Source organism: Podarcis pityusensis (genome assembly GCF_964106645.2).
Source record: "Podarcis pityusensis genome assembly, chromosome: 11".
NCBI lineage: Eukaryota > Metazoa > Chordata > Lepidosauria > Squamata > Lacertidae > Podarcis > Podarcis pityusensis.
The window spans coordinates 992,714-1,010,530 of NC_138036.1; the positions used below are offsets into that span (position 1 = coordinate 992,714).

General features: G+C 53.0%; 2 protein-coding genes across 6 annotated transcripts in view; both read left to right on the forward strand.

Annotated features, from left to right (window-relative positions):
- Nucleotides 1-17,817, forward strand: part of PIGO (phosphatidylinositol glycan anchor biosynthesis class O) — a 126,266-nt gene that overhangs the window by 92,997 nt on the left and 15,452 nt on the right. The window contains exon 1 of one of the 4 annotated variants that reach the window (XM_080973439.1): nucleotides 17,442-17,629. The exons of 1 other annotated variant lie outside the window; for it this stretch is intronic. The gene's annotated coding sequence lies outside the window, so the exon portion shown is untranslated. Of the gene's footprint in view, nucleotides 1-17,441; nucleotides 17,630-17,817 lie in introns of those variants that run through there. 2 more of the 4 variants (XM_080973436.1, XM_080973437.1) reach the window with 2 other exon arrangements.
- Nucleotides 1,021-9,755, forward strand: STOML2 (stomatin like 2). Of its 2 annotated transcripts, none has more exons than XM_080973796.1 (10): nucleotides 1,021-1,101; nucleotides 2,440-2,592; nucleotides 4,213-4,312; nucleotides 4,815-4,873; nucleotides 5,160-5,261; nucleotides 5,843-5,977; nucleotides 6,332-6,476; nucleotides 7,138-7,217; nucleotides 8,449-8,577; nucleotides 9,497-9,755. In XM_080973796.1, the coding sequence occupies exons 1-10, from the start codon at nucleotides 1,048-1,050 to the stop codon at nucleotides 9,647-9,649; spliced, it is 1,110 nt and encodes a 369-aa protein (XP_080829922.1). In that variant the 5' UTR covers nucleotides 1,021-1,047; the 3' UTR covers nucleotides 9,650-9,755. The 2 variants fall into 2 exon arrangements, with proteins under 2 accessions (XP_080829922.1, XP_080829923.1); XM_080973797.1 differs by having other exon boundaries at nucleotides 1,083-1,101; nucleotides 2,445-2,592.

Below are 17,817 nucleotides of genomic sequence, written 5' to 3' on the forward strand. Positions count from 1 at the left end.
GTCTAGGCCAGGGGTCAGCAAACTTTTTCAGCAGGGGGCCGGTCCCCTGTCCCTCAGACCTTGTGGGGGGCCGGACTATTGGGAAAAAATAATGAACAAATTCCTCTGCCCCACAAATAACCCAGAGATGCATTTTAAATAAACGGACACATTCTACTCATGTAAAAACACGCTGATTCCCAGACCGTCCAAGGGCTGGATTTAGAAGGTGATTGGGCCGGATCTGGCCCCTGGGCCTTAGGTTGCCTACCCCTGATCTAAGCTACTTCAAAGAGCAGAGAGCAGTGTTTGGGACCATAAGCTCTTGACAGATTCATTTGCAAGAGCCAAGACAGAAATCAGCCTTCTTTTCAAACAGGCACAGGCAAACTCAGCCCTCCAGATATTTTGGGACTACGACTCCCATCATCCCTAGTTAACAGGACCAGTGGTCAGGGATGATGGGAGTTGTAGTCCCAAAACATCTGGCGGGCCGAGTTTGCCTGTGCCTGTCTGAAAAGAACACAGGATTAATTCAGCAAGCGATTTGTACAGAAGCAAGGCGGCGTTAGTTATGCCATATACAAAACAGAATAAAGAAACAGATCTGAGACCCCACCATCCAGCCCGCGCCCGCCCGCCTCCTCCGTGAAGGTGCCCGGCCTCCCGTGGCAGGGAGTTCCGCAGGTGAACTGCTTCGCTCCCGCGCGGCCGGCCCTTTCTCCTCAACGTCCGGTTCCCGTTCGCAGCAGGCTCGGCGCCATGTGCGGGACGAGAGGGAGGAACTGGGGGCGGAGGCGGCGCAGTTCCTCGCCCCGTTTCTCCCTTCCCCGAAGAGACGCCTCTCCCGGCGGGCCGAGCCAGAGGAGGCCGCGCCGAGGTCCCCCCCCCCCCCCGCCGCGCGAGGTGCCGCCGGAGTCGCACGGGAGCCGGCGCTGCGCGTGGGCCGCCCGCCCCTCTTTCCCGGCCGGGCGGAAGGCTTTCGGGGCCGGACCGGCTTCCGGCGGCGGCGGCGGCGGCGCGTGCGCAGAGCGGGGCGAGCGAGGCGGCGCGGCGAGGGCGAGCGAGATGCTGGCGCTGCGGGCGGCGCGGGGGGTCGCGCGGGGGCTGCTCCTCCGGGAGGTGGGCGAGGGGGGGGAGGAAGGGGGTGGGGACCCCCGGGGAAAGGGGGCCTCGCTGCTCCTGCCTCTGCTGCTTCCTCGGGGCAGAGACCCTGGCCGGGGTTGGGGGGTCGGGGCGGAGCTCCATTCCCTTCATTTGATGCCTCTCTTTCGAAAACATATTCTTCGCCTCTGGGATCCCCATGGATCTCTTCCAGGCTTCCTCCACCTTCGGCCCTCCAGATGTTTTGAGACTACAATTCCCATCATCCCTGACCACTGGCCCTGTTAGCTAGGGGTGATGGGAGTTGGCAGGCGGGGGCTGGACGGTGGGGTCTCAAATCTGTTTCTTTCTTCTGTTTTGTATATGGCATAGCTAACACTGTCTTGCTTCTGTGCAAATTGCTTACTGAATTAATCCTGGGTGCTTTTCAAAGAGGCATAGGCAAACTCGGCCCTCCAGATGTTTTGGGACTACAACTCCCATCATCCCTGACCACTGAGCCTGTTAGCTAGGGATGATGGGAGTTGTAGTCCCAAAACATCTGGAGGGCCGAGGTTGAGGAAGCCTGATCTATTCGCTGGAGTTGGGCTGGAGGATCCTCAGGGTCTCCAATAAAAGCACACAGGAGAGGCATTGGAGGAGAGGGTTAGGAAAGGCTGCAGGTGGGGGGGGCTGGGGGAGGCGGAGCTGTGGGACTCCTTCTCTGGAGCCGGTGGGAGTGGGGCAGCCAGAGGGGGCAAAGGAGGAGATTCCTTATCCTTCCCACCACTCGGTGCCTCCTTGCTCTCCTTGAGGGAGGCATAGAGCAGTGGCCACGGGGACTGAGAAGGTGGTAGGTCTTAGGGGAAGGGTCCCGGCCGATGTTGCTTTTCTAAACCCGCTTTTTATTGTTTGTTTAGGGATGTAGCGGGTAGCGTTGGACTGTGGCCTGGCAAAGGTTCACATCGCCCTCACTCGGCCATTAAGACCTCTGGGGGTGACCTTGGGGCTCGGCCGCTTCCTCCCAGCCTAGCCTACCACACGGGGTTGAAGTGGTTATTAAACGGGAAGCGAAGTATATGCCACCTTGAGTCCCTTGGAGAAAAAGGTGGGCTAGAAAGGCAGGAATATTACCCACCCTTCACCCTAAGGTCCCAGGGTGGGTTGCAGCATTAAAGCACAGTATTAAAAGCAATTTGAAGCAACCCTAAAAATATAAGGTGGGTCCTAAAATGGGGCAACTCGTGCCAAAACTTGCCTGAAGCTTTGGGGTGGCACATTCACATACCTCTGTGTGCTCCCTGGTGTTTTCTCCCAACAGCTGGTGGAGTCTTCTCTCTGCACACTCTCGGACTTCCCCCCCCAATGTCTTTGCAGAGCAGCAGGCGGCCGGTGCCCACAGTGTGGCTGGCCAGAGTGCCTCAGAGATGGTCCTCCAGCCTCCCTATGAACACGGTGGTCCTCTTTGTGCCTCAGCAGGAAGCCTGGGTGGTGGAGCGGATGGGCAAGTTCCATCGCATCCTGGAGCCAGTAAGGAACAGTCCTGCTTTCAGCAATTGGGGTGTGGGGTGGATCTGCAAAGGGAGACTTTTAAGGAACCAGTGGGGTGCCAGCTGGGTTTTAACAGCAGTCCGGCTTACAAGTTTTAAGAGTTAGGGTGTCCTTGGCTTTCCTATGTAGAGAAATGGACAAAAAACCTCACAAGACTGCCAAAATGGAGGCCCCTCTTCTGAAGGAGGGAAAGGAAGGAAAAGAGGGAAGCAGAGTGTGTTGCCTGGCATTGGATGAAAGTAGAAAGTGCAGGTTGGGCTGGTAGTGGAGATTGAGGTCATTGTTAACTAAAGTAAAGGGTCCTGTAGCGCCTTTAAAGACAAACAAATGCTGAAATTAGATTAGACGACACAGTTAACATATTTACCATTTGATGGTTTCTCCCAGACATTAAAGGGACGCGGGTGGCGCTGTGGGTTAAACCCCTGAGCCTAGGACTTGCCGATCAGAAGGTCGGCGGTTTGAATCCCCGCGACGGGGTGAGCTCCCATTGCTCAGTCCCTGCTCCTGCCAACCTAGCAATTCGAAAGCACCTCAAAGTGCAAGTAGACAAATAGGTACCCCTCCAGCAGGAAGGTAAACGGCGTTTCCGTGCGCTGCTCTGGTTCGCCAAAAGCGGCTTAGTCATGCTGGCCACATGACCCAGAAGCTGTACGCCGGCTCCCTCGGCCAATAAAGCGAGATGAGCGCCACAACCCCAGAGTCGGCCACGACTGGACCTAGTGGTCAGGGGTCCCTTTACCTTTACCTTTACCCAGACATTAAAAAAAAGAAAGAAATAGCAGCAAGTGCAGGTTCCAGGGACAGTGTCTTGCACAGAAGTTCACTCTTCAGTGTTATTTTCCTGTCAAAAATACCCCCCTGAAGTTCAGCCTGGAAATAGCATCTCCAAAGGGGCGGTTTTTAACAGGAAACTTGCGTGGGATTGATCAGTTGCAACCATGTGAATAACTGGATATCTTTTGGGAAAGTAAGCAATTAAAACAATTCCAAGCAAAAGCAGCACAGTATCAACTAAACAAAACTGAAGAGGCGAGTCCCACAAAAAAATTATATATGTCAAAAGGTAGCATAAAGAGGTTTCTTTGGCATATGGAAAAAGCTGTACGACAGATTCTAGATGCACTACTGTGAGGAAGGAATTCACAACTGAGGGGCTGCTACAGAGAAAGCCTGTTCCCAGGTCACCATTCGTTGCACTTTTGAGGGTGATGGAACTACCATGAGAACTCCCTTTGCTGCACTTAACACCTGAGAAGGTTCGTAGGGATGGAGGCCACCTTTCAGATATTTGGCACCTAAGTCATTCAGGGCTTTAAACTCTAGCGTGAGCACCTTAAATTAATCCTGGGAACCAAACTGGCAAACAGTGAGGCTGTTTTAAGACAGGAGGCATAGGAGCCTGGCCCCAGGGACTGGGGGGAGCTTGAGTCATGCAAGAACTGGAGGGCCGCAGGGTCTGCACTCCCCTGGTTTACAGCAGTGTAAAACGTAAGCTCAGCTTTCAGGTAATTCAGCAATCTGGAACAACTAGTTGCATGGAGAAAGAGGTGACTGTTCTGGAGAAATACTTTCCCCTTTGCTAACCCTTTTTGCCAGGGGCTGAACTTCCTCATCCCGCTTCTCGACCGCATCCGCTACGTGCAAAGCCTCAAGGAAATCGTCATCAATGTGCCAGAGCAGTCGGCTGTTACCCTTGGTGAGAAGATTTGGCTGGGGAGGCAAGGAGTGGAAGGGCCGGCCAGGGCTGAGTTGGGGGCCGGCCCTGGAGTGGGTAATTTGTGGCGTGGTCCATCTCTGTCTAGGCCAGCAAAACCTCCTTGCCAGTGCTGGATAACCCGGGTTCTTTAGTTTTCCTTTGCATAGTTACATGTGTGCAGACAGAGCTTTGTCTGTCTGCGTTCATCCAAGGCCTTTGCAAATTGAATCAGTCTACCTCAGAAAGTATTGACCAGGTGTCTGTAGAGCAATTGCCTGGTTCTTAACCCTTCTCCAAACAAAGGGAGGCCTAGACTTTCTGTTCTCTGTGTTGGAAGGACCTTCGCTATTTGGTTGGGGAAACTCTTGCTTGTACCTGCACTTGCTTGGGCATAGGTCTTTTGCTGCCTCCTTCCCCTGCTGTTGGGCCTTCTCTGTATCTTCATTGTGGGCGGTGGGCCCTCTGCCTTGTTCTCATGAAATTGTTCTTTGTTTCCCTCCAGATAATGTCACCCTCCAGATCGATGGCGTCCTCTACTTGCGAGTCATGGACCCCTACAAGGTACTACCTTCCTGGAAACTGACCGTGGCCTAATCAAGCCAGGAGCCCCTCTGGGACACAGCAAAGGATTCCACCCCCCCATCTCGGCAGCGCTTGTAACCCTTGTGCATGTTTGGGGGTGCGCAGCTGAGAGGGCAAGAAGGGGGGGGGTGTCTGCTGAGCTTTCTGTCATCTTCTGGGGCCAGGAGGGGGTGAGGCCTTTCCCTTTGTCCTTGGCCCTGGGAGTGTCAGGCAGCCAGTGTTGCCTTCCTCTTCCACCTCTCTGCCTCCTCCTTTTTCCCTCTAGGCCAGTTACGGAGTGGAGGACCCTGAATACGCCGTCACCCAGCTTGCCCAGACCACCATGAGGTCTGAGCTGGGCAAGCTCACCCTCGATAAAGTCTTTCGGGTGAGCCACGGGAAGGGAGGTGTGGTGGCTAGTGAGGTCTGGGGTGTGTATCTGGCACTGGGGGGTAGAAGTGGGCGGGCCAGAGCTCTGTGGCAGACCAGGGCTGTATAACAGGAGGGGCGGCAGACTGGGTTTCTGGGGGAGCTGCAGAGAAAGCTTGCAGGGTGTGGATACTGCATGATACAAGGAAATTCAGGTGTGCTGCAGGTGCCCTGTGTGGCACGGCTTGGGTGAAGTGGGGGTGCTCGCCTGCTTTGAGGAATCTGGGGCACAGGCTTTGCTTCGCCAGGTCCTCTGGCTGGTGAGAGCACCCAGGCAGCGAGGGCTGGAGAACAGCCAGGCCTGGGAAAGAATCCATGGTTAAGCTCAGACTTTGCCTGCAGGAGGTCCTGGGTTCAGCCACCAGCGCCTTCAGTTGAAAAGGGTCGGAGTGGAGAGGAAGGTCCTTCCCTGCCCAGGACTCCGGAGAGGCATTGCTGCCGGTCAGAGCAGGCGGTGGCTGGCCTGGGGCAAAGCAGGCAGCTTCCTTTGCCGTTCCCAAAGCTGTGTCTCCTTCTCTGACCCCACATTTCCCCACTTAGGAGCGTGAAAACCTCAACGCCAGCATTGTGGACGCCATCAACCAGGCTTCAGACTACTGGGGCATCCGGTGCCTGCGCTATGAGATCAAGGACATCCACGTGCCCCCTCGCGTCAAGGAGTCCATGCAGATGCAGGTCAGCCGGGCCATTGGAAGACTCTCTGGGTGGCCAGGGGCTGGGGGCAGACTGCCATTCCCTCTGCCTCCTCCGTCTGTGGTCCAGCTTGCTTTCTCTGATCTGGCTGAGGACTGAAAACGGGACACCGCAGTCTGTCCTGGTGATGCCTCTCAGCTGCTTTCCCCTCTCCCTGGCGTGGGTACTGTCCTCGCAGGCTCTGGAACGCAGGACTTTTTTGCCTGTGGTGTGGGAGCCATCGATCCTGGGAGCGATGATCTCTGTGTGTCTTGGGGCTGCTCACCCCTTTAGGGTCGCACGGCTTTTCTGCCAGGAGGTTGGCAGGTCTCTCACCAAGCAGCGCTTTCCCTTCAGGTGGAGGCCGAGAGACGCAAGCGGGCAACCGTGCTGGAGTCAGAAGGGACCCGGGAGTCAGCCATCAACGTGGCGGAGGGGAAGAAGCAAGCTCAGATCCTGGCCTCGGAGGCGGAGAAGGCGGAGCAGATCAACCAGGCTTCCGGTAACCTCGGGAGGCCTCTCCTGGTTAAAGGCAGAGAAGGGCAGGGAGACCTCTGAGGCTGCCTCCCTCCTCCTCTGCCCCATAACTTGGAGCCTCTAGTGCTGGTGCTTGTGGGAGAAATGGATGAGGGGCAGGAGGTGAAACGTGAGCAAAGGATAAATGTGCAGCGGGAAACAGCCGGGAGTCTCAGCCAAAGAGCAGAGGGCTGTCATGTGGGGCAGGCATGGCAGTTCATCCCTGAAGGAGGATATCTGCCTTGAGATCTAGAAACCTGCTGTGAAATACAGAGCTGGGATTTTGGGGGGTGCTGCTTGTGCAGAGGATGCCAGATCCCGACCCACCAAACATGACATTGTTCCCCATGGTCCAGCAGAACCCTGACCCATAGGAGGTGCCCCTTTCTCCTATTTCTGCTTTGATATCATCCACTCCTTGGGAATTTGGGCTTCTTTCCAGGTGTATAGGGGAGGTTGCCTCATTTCCTTCCTAGCTCCTACACCCAGGGAAGCACCTGGGGCCAAGGGTGTCTGGCGTAATTGGGGAAGGGGTCCTGCTTGTGCTGTTAGCTGAGCCCATTTTTTACCGGGGGGGGGGGAGGACGGGTTCATGTTCTTTGGGGCTCCCCTGAGCCTGCCTGACAGCCCTTTTCTTCCTTTCCCAGGGGAAGCCAGTGCCATTCTGGTGAAGGCTCAGGCCAAAGCAGAAGCGATCCGAGTCGTGGCAGCTGCTCTGGCACAGCAGGTGATTGGGGGGGGGGCGTCTCAAGGGAAGCACCTGCCTGGGGAGTCCCCTTGGGAGGGAGTTTCCCAGCATGCGCTTGGTGTCAGGTTGGAGCGGCTCTCCTAAGGCCTTGCAGCCAACTTCTGGCTAAGTTGTCACCCTGGGCTCCTTTGGAGGAAGGAGATGTTCCAAGCCCCTCCTGAGCCTAAGAATAGCCTGCCTTGTTGTCTTTCGTCTGGGCAAGAGGAGATGGAAGTGCTTGGATTGCAAAGCAAACGGATAGGGACTTGATTTGGTCCTTCCTCATCCCTCATAAATGGTGTCCTCTGTCACACCAGAAGTACTGTTCTTGGGGGACAGGGGGCGGGCTGGTGTGGAGGACTCCCTGGTCCTGAATGGAGTAACTGTGCCCCTAAAGGAGCAGGTGTGCAGCCTGGGAGTCATTTTGGACTCACAGCTGTCCATGGAAGCGCAGGTCAATTCTGTATCCTGGGGAGCAGTTTATCAGCTCCATCTGGAATGCAGGATGAGACTCTCCGTGTCCGCGGACTCTCTGGCCAGAGTGGTGCATGCTCTGGTTATCTCTCGCTTGGACTACTGCAATGCGCTCTATGTGGGGCTCCCTTTGAAGGTGACCCGGAAACTGCAATTAATCCAGAATGCGGTAGCTAGACTGGTGGCTGGGAGCGGCCGCCGAGACCATATAAGGCCGGGCTTGAAAAACCTACATTGGCTCCCAGTACGTTTCTGAGCACAATTCGAAGTGTTGGTGCTGACCTTGAAAGCCCTAAATGGCCTCAGTCCTGTATACCTGAAGGAGCATCTCCACCCCCATTGTTCAGCCTGGACACTGAGGTCCAGCTCCGAGGGCCTTCTGGTGGTTCCCTCCCTGCGAGAAGCCAAGTTACAGGGAACCAGGCAGAGGGCCTTCTCGGTAGTGGTGCCCGCCCTGTGGAACACCCTCCCACCAGATGTCAAAGAGAAAAACAACTACCAGACTTTTAGAAGACATCTGAAGGCAGCCCTGTTTAGGGAAGTTTTTAATGTTTAATAGACTGTTGTATTTTAATACTTTGTTGGAAGCCGCCGGGGGGGGGGGTATAAATAATAAATTCTATTCTATTCTACACCAAGCAAGCTGGAGGTGGAGAGCCCCATTCTGGGACATTTCTCTCCCTCTCTTCCTCCTCCTCCCTGTCTTTCTTTCCTGCGTCTTTGTACCATCTCACTTCCTCTCCTCTCTCCCTCCCAGAACGGCAACAGTGCAGCTTCTCTGTCTGTGGCTGAGCAGTATGTGGCTGCTTTCTCCAAGCTGGCAAAAGAGTCCAACACCATTCTTCTGCCATCCAGCACGGGAGACATGTCCAGCATGGTTGCCCAGGTGAGTTTGGTGTGCCAGGAGGCAGGTGGGCAGATTGGGATCTGCTGGCACCAGTGGAGGGCAGGAGCTTGCAGGGGTGCAGGTCCAGTAAGGAAGGAGATTTGGGTCAAACATCGCAAGAGCAAAAGATCTTTGCGTGCAGATGAAACAACAGCCGCTTAAGGCTTCTAAGGTTGCAAGAATTCAGCAGTTTCCTTGTTGGTCAGGGGTTGGGGAGGGAGGAAGAGAGGAAGTATCTGGTGGAAGGACTGCCTCACCTCGGGTCAGGAGCCTCCATTAGGCATCTTGCAGCCTGATGCCATCAGAGATGGGTGCTTCTCACACCATATAGCACCTGTCTTGAAAGACCTACACTGGCTCCCAGTACATTTCCGAGCACAATTCAATGTGTTGGTGCTGACCCTGAAAGCCCTAAACGGCCTCGGCCCAGTATATCTGAAGGAGCGTCTCCACCCCCATCATTCAGCCCAGACACTGAGGTCCAGCGCTGAGGGTCTTCTGGCGGTTCCCTCCCTGAGAGAAGCCAAGTGACAGGGAACCAGGCAGAGGGCCTTCTCGGTGGTGGCACCCTCCCTGTGGAATGCCCTCCCACTAGATGTCAAAGGGAAGAACAACTATCAGACTTTTAGAATACATCTGAAAGCAGCCCTGTTTAGGGAAGTTTTTAATGTTTAATAGGTTATTGTATTTTAATATTCTGTTGGAAGGCACCCAGAGTGGCTGGGGAAACCCATTTCCCCTTGGGGGGTGGGCTGGTATGGTGAGGTCCTCTTGCAGAATGCAAAACAGCCCACACTCTGGGTTGCTGGGTAGAGTGAGGGCAGATCCTTCCAGCTACTTCTGTGTTGTGATCCATGCCATGTGCTGTGTTGAGGGGCTCTGACCTCTCCCTCCCACCCTCCCTCTTTTCTCTCTCCAGGCAATGGGAATCTATGGCTCCCTGAGCAAACCCCAGCCCACCAAGGCGGCCTCTGCGGAAGCCACAACTCCTTCCACCCTCCAGGCCCCTCCTCCGCCTCTGCCCCCAAGCATAGAGTACACTGAGCAGGAGCAGCAGCCGAGCGCCAGCTAACGGAGAAGCCCCCCCCTGCCCCCCGCCTTGGACTCTTGTCCTTCCCCTCTTTGGATTATTTTCTAATTTGGATTTAATCATGTAATAAAAGGAGATGGCCAGGAAACAGCCGTCTCCCCTTGTTCTGGGGGGAACCTCTCTTGTCTCGGACTGGGATTTTCAACCACACGAGGATGAAGGCCCTCGGCTCATCAGTCCCAAATCCTGTGGAGGGCGCAAATAACCTGCCGAGGAATTTGGCAGGAAACTGTCCGTGCCCCATTGGCGCCCAGGAAGGGTTGGTGGTGCCGTGAGGCTGAGGGCAGGTCCATAGAATCATAGAATCATAGAATCATAGAGTTGGAAGAGACCACAAGGGCCATCGAGTCCAACCCCCTGCCAAGCAGGAACACCATCAGAGCACTCCTGACATATGGTTGTCAAGCCTCTGCTTAAAGACCTCCAAAGAAGGAGACTCCACCACACTCCTTGGCAGCAAATTCCACTGTCAAACAGCTCTTACTGTCAGGAAGTTCTTCCTAATGTTTAGGTGGAATCTTCTTTCTTGTAGTTTGGATCCATTGCTCCGTGTCCGCTTCTCTGGAGCAGCAGAAAACAACCTTTCTCCCTCCTCTATGTGACATCCTTTTATATATTTGAACATGGCTATCATATCACCCCTTAACCTCCTCTTCTCCAGGCTAAACATGCCCAGCTCCCTTAGCCGTTCCTCATAAGGCATCGTTTCCAGGCCTTTGACCATTTTGGTTGCCCTCCTCTGGACACGTTCCAGTTTGTCAATGTCCTTCTTGAACTGTGGTGCCCAGAACTGGACACAGTACTCCAGGTGAGGTATGACCAGAGCAGAATACAGTGGCACTATTACTTCCCTTGATCTAGATGCTATACTCCTATTGATGCAGCCCAGAATTGCATTGGCTTTTTTAGCTGCCGCGTCACACTGTTGGCTCATGTCAAGTTTGTGGTCAACCAAGACTCCTAGATCCTTTTCACATGTACTGCTCTCAAGCCAGGTGTCCCCCATCTTGTATTTGTGCCTCTCATTCTTTTTGCCCAAGTGCAATACTTTACATTTCTCCCTGTTAAAATTCATCTTGTTTGTTTTGGCCCAGTTCTCTAATCTGTCAAGGTCGTTTTGAAGTGTGATCCTGTCCTCTGGGGTGTTAGCCACCCCTCCCAATTTGGTGTCATCTGCAAATTTGATCAGGATGCCCTTGAGTCCATCATCCAAGTCGTTGATAAAGATGTTGAATAAGACCGGGCCCAAGACAGAACCCTGTGGCACCCCACTAGTTACTCTTCTCCAGGATGAAGAGGAACCATTGATGAGCACCCTTTGGGTTCGGTCAGTCAGCCAGTTACAAATCCACTGAGTGGTAACATAGTCAAGACCGCATTTTACCAGCTTCTTTACAAGAATATCATGAGGCACCTTGTCAAATGCCTTGCTGAAATCAAGGTAGGCTACATCCACTGCGTTCCCTTCATCTACCAGGCTTGTAATTCTGTCAAAAAACGAGATCAGGTTAGTCTAACATGACTTATTTTTCAGAAATCCATGCTGACTGTTGGTGATCACAGCATTCCTTTCTAGGTGCTCACAGACTGTTTGCTTAATGATCTGCTCCAGAATCTTCCCTGGTATTGATGTCAGACTGACTGGGCGGTAATTATTTGGGTCCTCTCTTTTCCCCTTTTTGAAAATAGGGACAACATTTGCCCTCCTCCAGTCTGTCGGGACTTCGCCTGTTCTCCAGGAATTCTCAAAGATGACTGCCAGTGGTTCTGAGATCACATCTGCCAGTTCTTTTAATACTCTTGGATGCAGTTCATCTGGCCCTTGAGACTTGAATACATCTAAACTAGCCAAGTATTCTTGTACTATCTCCTTAGTTATTCTGGGCTGTGTTTCCTTTGCTGAATCATTTGCTCCAAATTCTTCAGGTCGGGCATTGTTTTCCTTATCGGAGAAGACTGAGGCAAAGAAGGCATTGAGGAGTTCAGCCCTTTCTGTGTCCCCTGTTTGCATTTCACCATCTTCTCCTCTGAGTGACCCCACTGTTTCTTTGTTCTTCCTTTTGCTACGGACATACCCATAAAAGCCTTTTTTGTTGCTTTTAACCTCTCTAGCAAGCCTGAGTTCATTCTGTGCTTTAGCTTTTCTGACTTTGTGTCTACACATGCTGGCTATTTGTTTGAATTCCTCTTTGGTGGTTTCCCCCCTTTTCCATTTTTTGTACACATCCTTTTTTAATCTTAACTCAGTTAAAAGTTCTTTAGATAGCCACCCTGGCTTCTTTAGGCACCTTCCATGTTTCTGTCTCATTGGTATTGCCTGACGTTGTGCTTTTAGTATCTCCCTCTTAACAAACTCCCAGCCATCATGAACTCCCTTTCCTTTTAGTATTACTGTCCATGGGATCTCACCCAGCACTTCCCTAAGTTTTATGAAGTCAGCTTTCTTAAAGTCAAGAAATTGAGTCCTAGTATGCTTGGCTGCTCCTTTCCGCTGTATAGTAAACTTCAGAAGAGCATGATCACTTGCGCCTAATGATCCTTCCACTTCTACCCCACTAACCAGGTCATCAACATTGGTTAGGACCAGATCTAAAATGGCTGTTCCTCTTGTTGCTTCTCCCACTTTCTGGACAATGAAGTTGTCTGCAAGGCCAGTGAGGAATCTGTTTGACCTTATGCTCTTGGCTGAGTTTGACATCCAACAAATATCCGGGTAATTGAAGTCCCCCATTACTACTATCTCCCTTCCTTTTGCATGCTTGGCCATCTGTTCCAGGAAGGCATCATCTATGTCCTCCGTTTGGCTTGGGGATCTGTAGTAAACTCCCACAATGAGGTCACTGTTATTCTTCTCTCCCTTAATTTTGACCCAAATGCTCTCACTTTGGTTTTGAGGTTCTAAATCTTGGATCTCTTCACAGGTATACACATCCCTGACATATAACGCCACTCCTCCTCCTTTCTTGTCTGGTCTGTTTCTCTGAAATAGATTGTATCCCCCCATTATTACATTCCAATCGTGGGACTTATCCCACCAGGTTTCAGTGATGCCTATTATGTCATATTTAGTTTGCTGTACCAAGAGCTCAAGCTCATCTTGTTTATTTCCCATGCTTTGCACATTAGTGTACAGACATTGAAGTCCATTAATCATTCCCCCGTGACTCTGATTTAAGGATTTTTTCCTCCCACCACTAGGTCTGTGTGCTGTTTGCTCCATTTGGTCTATGACATTTGGATGATCATCTTCATCAACTGATAGACTCCTACCTTCAGGAGCACTGTCTCCCTCCCCCACATTAGTCAGTTTAAAGCCCTCCTGATGAGGTTTCTGAGATTTTTGGCAAAAACATTTCTCCCAACCGTTGTGAGGTGCAGCCCATCGCTTGCCAGAAGTCCATCTTCAAGAAACTGCAGTCCGTGATCTAAGAATCCAAACCGTTCCTGTTTACACCATTTGCGAAGCCAGCTGTTCACTTCCACTATTTTCCCCTCTCTCCCTGGACCACGTCGTTCAACTGGGAGGACAGATGAGATCACAATTTGTGCATTTAATTGCTTCAATTTCCTGCCCAGAGCCTCGTAGTCTCTTTTGATCTTCTGGAGGCTATTGCTTGCAGTGTCATTGGTTCCCACATGAACCAAGAGGAAGGGGTATTTGTCAGTGGGTTTTATGATTCTTTGCAGTCGCTCAGTTACATCTTGGATCTTAGCCCCGGGGAGACAGCACACTTCCCGAGACATCTTGTCAGGCCCACAGATCACTGCTTCTGTTCCCCTCAGTAGGGAATCCCCTATCACCACTACACGCCTCCTCTTAGGTTTCGTCGGGGTTCTTCCGTGAGCTGTCCGCTCCAAGGTCGCCTGCACATTCCCTGAGGACTGACTTTGCTGCTCGTCTTCATATACCTGATCGACTGTAATGAGGGAGAGATCCTCAAATGGAGTCTGCTCTTCGTCTTCCATGCTAGGGGAGAGGACCTCAAAGCGATTGTGTATTTCTAAACAATCAGAGCGAACCCTGGGCCTCCTACTTCTTTGAGTCACGTTTCTCCATATATCTGGCTCCTGTGTTGGTGAACTAGCGTCCTTCTCAGGGGAGTCCCCCGTCTCCTCCTTGGTGGAAACGGTGTGCTCTGTTGCTTCCAAGAACAGCTCCAGCTCTCTAATTCTTTGTAGTGTAGCTACACGTTCCTCCAGTTGCTGGACCTTGTCTTTTAAGAGGGCAATCGACATGCAATTGCTGCACGTAAAGCTGCCTGCAACCTTTGGCAAGATGGCAAACATTGCGCAGGAACCGCAGGCGACTGCAGCTGTTCCCTCCCCCTCCATCTTGTTAACGTGTCGTTGGGGGTGGCTACAGCAGTCCTCCATCATAAAAAGCGTGGAGACAGGAAAAATAACTCCCCCCACAAAAAAACCTAGGTCTCCCCCCACAAACCTTTGAGACTAGCTCCCCTAAATCTACAAGATGGATCAAACTGCACGCACCACTAGGCAGCTAATCAGCCACAAAGAAACACACACACAAGAAAACCCTTTTTGCTCCTTCTTCAACTGCTGCCCTGCAATCTCTGATAAGCTTCTCCCACTCTCCACTCTCCACCCTAGCGGTTTCGGGACAAAGGGTCTTGGTTACTGTTCGCCAGCCTGCCCCTTTGGTCTGGAGCAGAATGTGTCCCCCTGAAGTGAAGGACGTGAGGCAGGAGTTGATAATGCAGGTGAGCTGCGCCCAGGTGAGCTGCAAGCAAGCTGCCGGCCAGCTCTGTGGAGGCTCCTTTTATTGACACAATATGCAAACCCAGGCAGATACATTTGGGGCTGTGACCTTTATACATCTTCCAGTCCCGAGCTCGTGGGGTGGTACAAAGTTATTTTGGCACCTGTTTCCACTGCGTCATTTTCCCCTTGCACAGTGTATGACGAAGGAGACAAAGGTCTCAGAGACAAAGGTCACAGACAGGACACTGCAGACTACTGAGACCGCAAAAGGTTAGGCAGAGGGCAAGATGTTCAGACAGCTGTGGCCTTATCTGTGAGGGGAATGTGCTACACAACCCAGCAATCAGTCCTACCACCCCCCCACCTCTTGCCCTCGTTCTGCCCTCTCCTGCGCAGCATCGAGGGCGAGCTCTGCAGGGCAGCTGGAGCTCCTCATCGCACCATGACCAGGTCCTGGCCAAGCGCAGTCTGCTTGTGTTGGGGGCTCTCGATGCACCATCACAAAAGGGAAACGGGCTTCAGTCCCTGTTGGCTCAGCCGGAGGTGAAGGGAGAGGCTCGGACACAATAACTTCACAGTGCTGAGCTGCCTGTTGTTGCTGTTCTTAGGACGTCTTCTTGACTTTGGTATCTCTGAGCCCCTCTCCTGCACTACCTTTCCATCCTACTAGGAAGTTTAAAAACGCCACACCACAAACAGCCACTAAATCAGTTGGGCCACAAAGTTAAATGCAAGCTCTATCATTGAACCCAGTTTCAGTACATGGGTAGAATAAGTGGGACCTTTGATGAGCAAAAGGGACACAGGTGGCGCTGTGGGTTAAACCACAGAGCCTAGGACTTGCCGATCAGAAGGTTGGTGGTTCGAATCCCTGCTATGACGGGGTGAGCTCCCATTGCTCAGTCCCAGCTCCTGCCAACCTAGCAGTTCAAAAGCACGTCAAAGTACAAGTAGATAAATAGGTACCACTCTGGCGGGAAGGTAAACGGCGTTTCCGTGTGCTGCTCTGATTCGCCAGAAGCAGCTTAGTCATGCTGACCACATGACCTGGAAGCTGTACGCCGGCTCCCTCGGCTAATAAAGCGAAATGAGCGCCGCAACCCCAGAGTCAGCCACGACTGGACCTAATGGTCAGGGGTCCCTTTACCTTTTTTGATGAGCAAATCATCCCTGCTGCATTTGTGCTTGTCCGAAACTGCCCAACGCGGAAGCAGAAGTGGCAGGAAGAAGATCTCTGGTCACTCAGAGGGATCCCAGGTCCTGGGTAAAGAGCAGCTTCCGGGATATGAAAAAGGAGGACCAACATGACACAAACCTGCTGCTGTTTGGTTATTTGTTTACTGCATCTGTATCCCACCTTCCCCCCAGGTTGCTCAAGGTGGCCCACAGACTTCTCCTCCTTTTATCCTCACAGCAACAACCTGGGGGAAGATACTGCAGAGTTGCAAAAGCTGCAGAAAAGGGCGAGGGAAATGCTGCAGAGGCTGGAGTGCCCTCTTGTGTGGGAGAGCTTAAAAAGGTGTGCCTGTTTTTTAACTCTCACACAGGGTGAGTCAGGGGCCACATGGCAGAAGGATGTGAAATTAGGCAAGGGATGGAGAACTTGGGCAGGGAGAAGTCTTCCCCTTCCTCTCGTGGAGCCCGGGGAAGAGTCACTCAGGATGTTGGAAGATGCATGAAAGAAAGTCCTCCATGCAGCGCAGAATTTACCTGTGGAACTCCCTGCCACGGGAGGGAGGCTGTGATGGCCATCAACTTGGATGGCTTTAAAGAGGATTGGAAAAATTCGCGGAGGAGGAGAGGGCCATGGATGGCCACCAGCCAGGATGGTGGGAGGCAGCGATGCTTCTGAATGCCATTTGCTAGAAATGGCAGGAGAGAAGATGGCTCTTGTGCTTGAGTCCCGTTTGTGGTTCTCCCAGAAGAGGCGTCAAGTTGGCTGCTCTGAGAACAGGAGGCTGGGCTTGGGGGGCCCCTTTGGCCTCATCCAGCAGCCAGACTCTCGCTAATGCTCTTATACAGAGACTTTGAGGTTAAGTCAAGCACACTATAAGGTGGACCCAATTGATGGAGTGCTGCCATTCATTTATTTCATCAAATTTATACTTTGCTTGGTTGCACAAACTAACTAACCTCAAAGTGGTTTACTTATTATTACAGTATTTATTTAAACCTGCCTTTTCCCCCTGACAGGGATTCAAGGGGGCTTACACAGGTTGTTATGGAAAAATCTAGGTGTGAGGCTGCTCAGTCCCCCAGCTGGTCGGGCAGAGCCTGCGGGTCCCTGTGGAATAAAGGAAGGAGTCCAGCCACCAACCGGAGCAAATAGCTGTAGACCAAAGTTTATTGCGCAACAGGTTCAAAGAGCAAATTTGAGCCCTGAGGATGGGGTGACAAGGACTTTTAAAACTTTCCCACCATATCCCAGAATACAGTTCGGACAGCATCATTGCTACATCACTGGCATGTCACCGAAGGGGAGGGGTAGACAGGGGTTACACTAGTTTAACCTTGGCAGACATGTCAGGGCAAGACCCAGGGATAAGATTAGCAGAGGCAAACACCTCTGAAGTCCCACCACCCAAAGTACAATAGAACTTCCTTGGCATGTTTGGGGATGGGATTAGGCTTTCCTTGGCCAACAATCAGCTCAGCAATTGTCGCTTCTGGGAACTTCCTGGGGTAGGAGGTGTGTATACATGGAGGAAACTGGGAAAGGAGTTGATTTTATATTATTTTTGAAGCTAGGTAACTTCCCTGAGCTGTCAAGTTGAAAGGATACATTCAGGCATAATATTTGTAACATTTAACTTTAAAGATGTGCCCCCCCCCCGTAATTTCCGTAACACGGTAGAAAGAGGAAGAGCTAAGAAACGAGAAAGAAAACTCAGGAATGAAATCCTTGAAGGGAAGCCTAAGGCGAGGCGAGCCAGGGCGGCCCCTCCAGGCGCGGGAGCAGTCTACCCTGCGGGGAGACCAGCCTGGCTCTTCCCGGCCGCTCTGGCCCGCCTCTCGCTGGCCTCCGCTTCCGCTTCCGCCCGTTCCCGGAAGGGAGGCGGAAGGGCCGCCCTGGATCTCCCTCCCCCCTCCCACGCGCACCTGGCCGCCAGGTGGGGCCGGCGCAGCCCCGAACGGGCCTCCGGGGGGCCAGGCGGACGAGGAAGAGGAAGAGGAGGGCCCAGGCCGAGGAAGGTCGCGGCGGCGGCGGCGGCGGCGGAGTCTGCCCCCCTCAGCAGGCAGGTGGGGGTCCCCTCTCCCCCCCCCCGTGGGTCCCGGTTCTGGGGGAGCGGAGAGGGGTGACCCCCCAGGCCCAGCCTCTCCCCCCTCGGGCCCAGGGCTGCCTGCCGGGGTCCCTTGGCCAAAGGCACCTGGCCCTCAGCATTCGGGGGGGGGCGTCGTCTCGCCGGGGAGGGTCTTGGCCTGGCAGC

Coding starts and splice junctions, on each gene's coding strand:
- STOML2 (XM_080973796.1), top strand. CDS start 1,048: ATGCTGGCGCTGCGGGCGGCGCGGGGGGTCGCGCGGGGGCTGCTCCTC. Junction 2,593..4,212: donor TCCATCGCATCCTGGAGCCA/GTAAGGAACAGT, acceptor CCTTTTTGCCAG/GGGCTGAACTTCCTCATCCC. Junction 8,578..9,496: donor TGTCCAGCATGGTTGCCCAG/GTGAGTTTGGTG, acceptor TTCTCTCTCCAG/GCAATGGGAATCTATGGCTC.